Source organism: Engraulis encrasicolus, chromosome 7 (assembly GCF_034702125.1).
Source record: "Engraulis encrasicolus isolate BLACKSEA-1 chromosome 7, IST_EnEncr_1.0, whole genome shotgun sequence".
In the NCBI taxonomy this organism is placed as follows: Eukaryota; Metazoa; Chordata; class Actinopteri; order Clupeiformes; family Engraulidae; genus Engraulis; species Engraulis encrasicolus.
Window position 1 is genome coordinate 54,283,909 of NC_085863.1, and position 8,751 is coordinate 54,292,659.

General features: G+C 42.7%; 1 protein-coding gene across 3 annotated transcripts; it reads left to right on the top strand.

Annotated features, from left to right (window-relative positions):
- The first annotated feature begins 212 nt into the window (after positions 1–212).
- Positions 213–8,618, top strand: rcc1l (RCC1 like). Of its 3 annotated transcripts, none has more exons than XM_063204003.1 (12): positions 213–373; positions 674–964; positions 1,084–1,213; positions 1,461–1,589; positions 1,708–1,774; positions 1,938–1,989; positions 2,124–2,220; positions 2,671–2,852; positions 3,939–4,026; positions 4,845–5,018; positions 5,126–5,211; positions 7,836–8,618. In XM_063204003.1, the coding sequence occupies exons 2-12, from the start codon at positions 683–685 to the stop codon at positions 7,911–7,913; spliced, it is 1,365 nt and encodes a 454-aa protein (XP_063060073.1). In that variant the 5' UTR covers positions 213–373; positions 674–682; the 3' UTR covers positions 7,914–8,618. The 3 variants fall into 3 exon arrangements, with proteins under 3 accessions (XP_063060073.1, XP_063060075.1, XP_063060074.1); XM_063204005.1 differs by having other exon boundaries at positions 2,124–2,208; XM_063204004.1 differs by having other exon boundaries at positions 679–964.
- Positions 8,619–8,751: the final 133 nt, after the last annotated feature.

The following is an 8,751-nucleotide window of genomic DNA, read 5'->3' on the forward strand; positions in this document are numbered from 1 at the left end:
AAAAGAAAACCAATGAAAACCATTAGTCTATCAAAGACATCCTGAACCACAGACCAGGTCTGTGTCCTGAACAGTCACGCAAACAAATTGGGGGTGGTTTTGTTTACTACTTTGAGTCTGTAGCTCTTGGAACTTGTTTGTCTCTGGTGCCCCCTAGAGTTTTGTATACAAATTGTAGCAGGAAAGGTCAGAGTTCAAGTTTGTGTCACGTCACGTGTGACTGTCATGGTTGCCTCCATGATGAACATGGCACCGATATGTTATTCAATCAAATATCAGTATTCACAAATATTTGCCACATTATTCAACCAAGTGTAGTTGGACATAAGAAGACTACACCATCTCCGTCGTGAGTGTATTTGTCAACATTACTGTGAGTAATTTCGAAGCTTGTCATTATAGCTTTCTCGCCAACTTCCCTATCGACAGAAGCTAGCATGATCTGCATGCAATTTGCATCAAATTGTGATTACAGTAATTTGGAAATCTGGGGAGTTGATGCAGAGCAAACGATTTCTTGTTATTACTTACGAGCAGTCGAGCTCCTTTGAAAGGAGCCCTTTCAATGTGTGACATGAAATTTCTGACATCTACTGTTGATCTTATGAGTGGTGGTTCTCTCTCTAAATATTATCACAGTCCTCCTTGAAACTGTTGTGCTATTATTCGACAGAACAGAGCAATGGCACTGGTGTGCATACGTCTGGTTGTGCGGCAAAGATGTCCCGTGCTCAGCCGGGGATACGCCACACCAAGCAGTGCCCCAAGGAGGAGGGAGACAAAATCAGACAAGCCAGTCTTCCAGTACGTCGGTGACCACAGAAAACCAAAAGACAAAGTTTTCGTGTGGGGATTTAGTTTCACCGGAGCGTTAGGTGTACCCAGCTTTGTAGTCCCTGACAGTGGAAGGAAAAGGCCCAGAAAGTACCAACTGACACCTTACCGTTTAGACACAGCAGAGAAGGTGAGCATCTTCATCCAATATCATCCTCTTCCTATTCTTTCCTTTAGTTTTATAATACTTTAATTCTTGCGTAAAACCAACTAACTGACACAAGTGATAATGTTCTCTAATTTGGACAGATCTCATCAGCTGCTTGTGGATACGGCTTCACATTGCTGGCATCCTCCACATCAGATGTCTTGAAACTATGGGGAATGGGTTTAAACACTGACTCTCAGCTTGGATATCAGCGTACTCAACATGATAAAGGTAAGAATCATTATACAGTAGGTTATGTATAGCCTCGCGAGCCATCCTATGTACTTCCGCCAAAGGATTGGCTTAAATACGAAATGAAATGGTAGTATTATGGGATGGTCAGGACCAGGCTAGGTTATGTAGACTTCCCACACACAACTTTTCAGATAAGATTATTTTTTTGCAGATGTTGATATGAAAAGACACAGTGTTGAACAAGATTTGTTGACCCATCCTTGTATGTGCCATTGCTTGTCAGATAAAAGTTATGAGTATGTGCTGGAGCCTTCACCTGTGTCTCTGCCGCTGGCCAAGCCCCAAGAGACGCGCATCGTCCAAGTATCCTGTGGGCGAGCTCACTCTCTAGTACTGACGGATTCAGAAGGAGGTGAGGAGCGTTATAGCAATGCCTAAACAACAACAACAACAATAATGTAATTTTATTGTGCCGTATTGTGTTGTCCTTTTTTCCATATTGATTGCTGTCTCCTATTCTCCCCTGTTAGTGTTTAGCATGGGAAATAATGCATACGGGCAGTGTGGACGACAGATTGTTGAAGACGAAGTTTATGGGTAAGGAATGAATCTGCTAAAAATATTGACACAAGAGACTGGATTGATGTGTGAAAACACTGTCACACCTGTATTTGTTTATTGAGACAGTTGTTCAGATATCATTCATCTATTTCCAAAATAAGTCACAACCTAAACTCACTCATGCCATTCTGTCTTCCAGTGGCAGCCATATTGTACATAAAATCGAGGGCTTTGACAGTAAAATCACCCAGGTCAGTATTGTTGTCTATGGTTATTCAAGTGGTTATTCAGGCTTTGATGCATTGTTTACGTTCTGCCTGTATTTGCATTGTGTGGCCTCCTTTGCATGGCTGTAGCATCTGCTCCTCCTCTGTGTCTACCGTAGGTGGCCTGTGGGCAGGACCACAGTCTCTTCCTGGCGGAGAGCGGGGCGGTGTACGCCTGTGGCTGGGGAGCAGATGGACAAACAGGTAGCTACAGAGGTAGCCTCTGATGCACGCACGCACACACACACACACACACACACACACACACACACACACACACACACACACACACACACACACACCACGTGTGTAGAAGTACAATGAGGGTATGACATGGCGTGAGATTTCCAACGTATGCATGCATTTTTGAAATAGTTTACTCTCCTTTTCTGAGTGTAGATACTTCTCTCTCTCTTTCTCTCTCTCTGTCTTCTCTCTCTCACTCACACACACAGATACATTCTCATCCTCAAACAGGGTTCTCTCTCTCTCTCACGCATGCGCACACACGCACACTCTCATCCTCAAACAGGGCCAGTGTTCTCCCTCACTTAACTGAGATTTTTGACACACAGTAGTGCACAGACACAGGACGACATCCTTGGCAGGGTTTCTACAGCATATTTCCAACCCGATCACCAACCTGAGATTTCTTCTTGTCGTCAGGTCTTGGCCACTACAACAAATCCCCGTGTCCAGTGACGCTCACGGGTGACCTTGAAGGGTTGAAGGTCCAGCAGGTGACCACTTACGGGGACTGCAGTCTCGCCGTGTCAGAGGACGGACACCTCTTCGGCTGGGGCAACTCTGAATACCTGCAGCTGGCCTCTGTCACAGAGGGCACGCAGGTGAGGTTAGAGGTCAGCAGTTGGGCTATCACCAGGGCTTGAAATTGGCACCTGACAACCGGCCAAATGCTGGTAAGGTCTGTTACACACCAGGGCGAGGTGTGGCAGCAGTGACAAGATGGCGGTCTTTCCGCCAAAGTCTCGCTCGGTGTGTTCCACAGTTTTGCTACTTTGCCATTCATTTCAACGGGACACCGTCGGCCACCACCATAAAAATTAGCTGAAGTTGCATTTTCCAAATGCCGTGCGGCACTGAGCCGTCTCTCTTGCCGCTACCGCCCGACTACTGGCATGTTGGTGTGGAAGGACTAATCCACCGTTGAAAACCGCTTGGGTCCCTAAAACTTGGCAGTGGCTGGTAATTCCAGTGTCACCAGCCACTTTGGCAGGAAGCTTATTCCTTGGTATGACATATCAGAGTAGCCTATATTCTGCTCTTTGCCCTCGTGTATCAATTGTTTGTATTTAAGTTCAGTTAAAAAAGCTCAGTTACTCAGTTGCTCTTCATTTGATTTATTTCCATGTAGAAAGATGCACTCATCTTCTTGCCTTTATTTTATAAATAAAAATCAATTTTGTGGCTAGTAGAATAGCTGAATGACTAGTGACACGGGAAAAAGTGAAAAAGGCTATCACAACAAAAGCTGTGCGACCATTGGTCTTGCCAAATCGCTGTGGTAACTCTTTTCTCAGTCAGAGGGCCTTACCAGCATCTTTCAAATTAAATGCTGCTGTATACAGTTGAAAGCTACAATCAGACCAGTCCTTCCTTTGGTTTCACATGAAGATACCAGCTCTTGGAAACGTTTAATTGGTTCAAACTCCTGGCAAGATTTGAAATATCAGAGATAGGAGTGTAAGCCTGAAAATCTGGACATTGTAGTTGTGGAACCCTCACCTATATACTGCCATGATCATAATTGTAATGCACTTTGTGACAGTCTTGTCTGTATAAATAACTTTTACTTACTTAAACTTAACTCTTTACACTTTGGTAGAAAAAGAAAGCAATGACGCCAAAGATAAACAAACAGCGTTGGTTTCTTATCAGTGCTGGTTTTGTGTGCTGCTTGTTTACGCCCACAGATAAGCTCTCCTCGGCAGCTTCCTCTCCAGGGGGTCGGCAGAGTGCAGCAGGCCGCTTGTGGGGGAACGCAGGTGGCCATACTCAATGGTAAGGGGTCGGGGGGTATTCCCCGAACAAGGCTAAGTCATAAACCTGGCCAAATTCACCTAGACTTCGGTTAGGTTAAGTTAACCTAAACGTAGGTAACCTACAGATAACCTAATATAATGGCAACCTTGCTAATTGACTGCCCACCGGTGTCATTTAGTAAGAAAATGAGAACTCAAGTCTCCTCTATTAGATGATTTTCCTCAAGCTTACCTTAACTGGTTTACTACTGAGTCAGGTTCTTGGAATACTCCTTTGGTTCTTGTTAAGAATGGTACACACACGCACACACACACACACACACACACATGCGAGCGCCTTTCTTCAGTCCAATGTTTACTAGACAAACCAGGGGTGCGTTTCTCGACAGTGTCGTTGCTAACTAAGTTTATTTCCCATTGGCAACTTACTAAGTTGCTAATTGGTTAGCAAGGACACTGTCGAGAAACGGGGTCCAGAGTAGTAATAGTGGGTATGTTTACATATGTGTTTAGTTCAGTTTAGTTTTCCTGCCATGAAAAAATAAAACACAACAAAAAGGATTCTAAGTGTGCAGACTCCTCACTCTGAAAACTACAGTTGACCTTCGTCCTGCACCTTTCCCTGGGATGTGCACAATCCTCTCCTTCAACTACATATGTGTTTAGAAAGTGCTGCTGTGTGGTCTCTTCGGACATGCCATGTTAGGTGTGTTTGATTGTGAACAAAGTCATTGACCCCTTTAGTCTGACCTAAAGATGTCCGCTTTCAGGGCTCTTGTGGTCGTAGTCATTATCAACTCTGTCAGGTGTCTCAAATAAAGTGTTTTGTCTTTGCAGATGAGGGTGAAGTGTTTGTGTGGGGTTTTGGCATTCTTGGAAAGGGTCCCAATCTGTCAGAGACCTCCACCCCCGAGAAGCTTCCACAGACCCTCTTTGGCCAATCAGAGTACAACCCTGATGTGAGGGTGACCCGCATCCATTGTGGACTGAACCATTTCGCTGCCATTACAAGTATGCTACTCTCATTTAGTTTTTTTTTGTAATTGTATATCATTTTGTTGGCTTACCATCTGTGTGCAAGTGTTACAAGAAGTTCTTTCTTTTCTTTTCTTCTGTAGACCTTGGTGAACTTTTTGTGTGGGGTAAGAACGTCAGAGGATGTTTGGGCATCGGAAGGCCAGATGATCAGTATTTTCCATGGCGGGTAAGTACAGAACTCTCGGACACGCAAGCACTCTACCTCTGAGATGTTTATGAAGTTGCTGTTTTGCTCTTCCAGAGGAGTGAAATAAAATGGAGTTCTTTCCAATATTCTAACTCTCGTCCTCCACAAGTGCTAGACATTAAATTCGATAGCTTACAAAATCGCAATTGAAAGGTCATTTTCTTACTTGAATTGGAATTTTGAATGAGAAACTCCCCAAAAACTTGTTGTGGCTAGGCTGACAGTGGGGAAACTTGTTTTCTCCATGGAGACGGGCCGTCACGTGAAGCGCGAGGTCACTAGTTTTAGTAGTCAAGAGATGTGATGTTCATTCTACTTAGTGTTGCACTGGCCCGGATCGGCACTAAAATGGTGGTATCGGTATCGGCGAGTATCAACAAATAAGGCACAGTTACCATTTACAGATGCTTGTATGACACTTGAATGCAGCCTTGAACTTAGTTATTTCATATAGGTATTTACAAAGTATAAAAAGTTTTGCTGCATTCACTTTATAGTAGTCTTTTTCCTGTTTCACAAAGGTAGGCAGCAGCCTGACAAAGCCATGCAATGATTTTACATCCAAGTATGCAGCCCTTAATATACAGTTGAGGACGATATTATTAGCCCCCCCTCCTGAAATTAGACATCTCTCTTGATTTCTCAGTGAGAATGACCATTATGAACCGTTTCTGTTATTCTGGAAACAAATACACTGATGGAGATCATATCCAATGAGTTGAATTTGGATTTTTCCATTTTCACAATGAGTTTAAACAAAAAAGGGTAAAAATGACAAGGACACAATTATTAGCCCCCTGATCATTAATAGTCAATAGAGTGCCATTTATGAACCAAAACTGACATCAGGCACTTTAATTAGTTGTTAACTATGTTGGCACATGCCCTACCAGGGATTTTGGCCCATGTTTTCATCGCAAATAGTTAAGATGGTCCAAATTGCATGGATGTTGAGGATGGACATTCATTTTCAGCACTCCTCAAAGACTATCTAAAGGATTGAGATCTGAACCACACCATGACCATGGTTTTAGTATCCTTGAAGAACATTTGAACAATTTTGGATGATAGTTTTGGGTTATCATCTTATTGAAAGATCCAGTGAAGATCTTAGCTTCCTCTATGAGCATATTTTTGCATGGTCACCTTCCACATTCTATCATAATCTTCTGTTTTTATGGTGCCGTACACCCAAACAAGGTTTCCTGTGGCTGAGGCTACCACAGAATGATGCTTCCACCACCATGTTTAATTGTGGAAACCATGTTATGAAATTTTAGGGACTATCCCTTTCTTCACCTGACAGAAGCAGAATTCATGCATCAAAGCAGGTGCAATTGAATCTCATCAGATGAAAGCAGAGACTTTCAAAACTCATTTTTGACTTTCAAATGTTCATAGGCAAAGCTAAATAACACTCTGATGCACCGCCTTTAGTAAAAGGATTCTTCTGTGATGATGGCCCCAAAGCCCAATATGATGACAAGCCCTAACAGCTGTCTTTCTTGGAATAAAAACTCCAGGTGAGGCCAGGTCAATAACAATCATAGGCAGGTGTCCAATGCTTCTTTGGTCTAATGACACTAAGCAGTTTCCACAGTTACACATAGTGGTGGGGGCATCAAGTTTTTAGACTGTTATTCAGCCTCAGACACAGGGGGTCTGGATCTGGATTGCTGGGTCCTCCAACAACATTGTAACCCAAAGCATGCTTCTAAAGTAGTTCAGAGGTTCTTCAAGCACACTAAAACCATGATACTGAAATGTCCCGCTCAGACTCCAGTCCTCAATCCCACTGAAAGTCTTTGGCAAATGGTCTATGCTCAGCATCCATGCACTTTGAACCAGCTAGAACAATTTGCAGTGAAGAAATGGGCCAAAATCCCTAGTGGGGCATGTGTCAACCCAGGCAACAACGGATCAAAGGGCCTGTTGTCAGTTTTGGTTCATAGACGGCATCATATTGACTATAAATGATCAGGGGGCTAATAAATTTGTCCTTGTCATTTTTGCCTTTTTTTGTTTAAACTCATTGTAACGATAGAAAATGCAAATTCAACTCATCGGACATGATCTCCATCAGTGTATTTGTTTCCAGAATAACAGAAACGGTTCATAATGGCCATTCTCACTGAGAAATCAAGAGAAATGTCTAATTTCAGGAGGGAGGCTAATAATATCGTCCTCAACTGTATGTACATTTCAAATAGGGTGGTATCAGTATGGTATCGGTGTCGGCCTATACTGCACAGCCAGCTATCTGTGTAGGGGGGCCAAAAATGGTATCGGTGCAACACTATGCTACTACCTACAAAATAAGTGACTAAAGGCAGTTTTCTTACTGAAATTCTGCACTTGTGCTCATTTTTTCCGAAAACAAAGGCATCATTGTTTAATTGTACTTTGTTATTATGGGCTTTCAATCGAAATAACTGGATACACTTGTTTTTTCTTTACTAATTACATCTGTAAATGACAAGATTTGTTGTTTCCACGGTTCAAGTAATTTAAAGATGTTTTGGAACGCGCTGCCTTGCAACGGCAACAGACCTTGAACAACATTTGGATTAAATCAAGCTGCTGCTGCTGCTGTTGTATTTCAGGTGACGGTGCCGGGCCGTGTTGTGGATGTAGCATGTGGTGTGGACCACATGGTGGCCATGGTGAAGTCTTTGATCTGACGGAGGACACATGGACAGAGACCTCGGATGTTATCCCTCTCCATCGCTCCTGGATCTTTTTTTTTTGTTTCGTTTTGGTATGCTTTGTGCACACCCTTCGTCAAGCAAAGAGGGGGGTGGCATACCAGACAATATTACCTCTCTCGACATCCGTCCATCTGGAGGTGGAGCTGGTGAAACGTCACGTTGTTTGGACATTTTGGGAAACAAACACAGCTTGGACCGCATTTGGAAAATTACAGTGGCAGACATATCAGTGAGGACCGCTTATACAGAGCTGTGGAGAATAATTGGGAACATTGTTTTGGGGGAGCTTGTTATTCCCTGAATCATGTGAGGAAAATATGTAGAAAATTAATGTCAGTTACACAACTCGTTTTATAATGTGTTCAATGATTAAGTTATAAATAAATTATATTGTTATGGATGTATAAATAATTTGTTGCGTGTGATAAGCAGAAACATTATTCATTGCCATCTTGGCTTCTTGACATAATCACCGCTTCTGTGATGCTACCTTACATACATGTGAATGTTTGTGGTAGAACAACCACATCAATGTTGAAGGTGTTGTTTTCTTTTTAATTCCAACCCCAAAGGTTCCTTTTGCCCTTAAATGTGCACATAATGATAAAGCAAAATGTTTCTGGTTATAAGGTTACTTTCCTTAGGGAAGCCTTAATCCCTACTTCAGTCTGAGCCCCATACATGCTCATGGTGGTGTGGTCAAACAAGCTATACAGTAGAAATGTTAATGGTATTTTGTTCCTTGTAATCCCAGCTCTTAAGGTTTCTGTTATCCTAAATCAGAGAAAACTGGTGCTACCAAGTGTGTGGT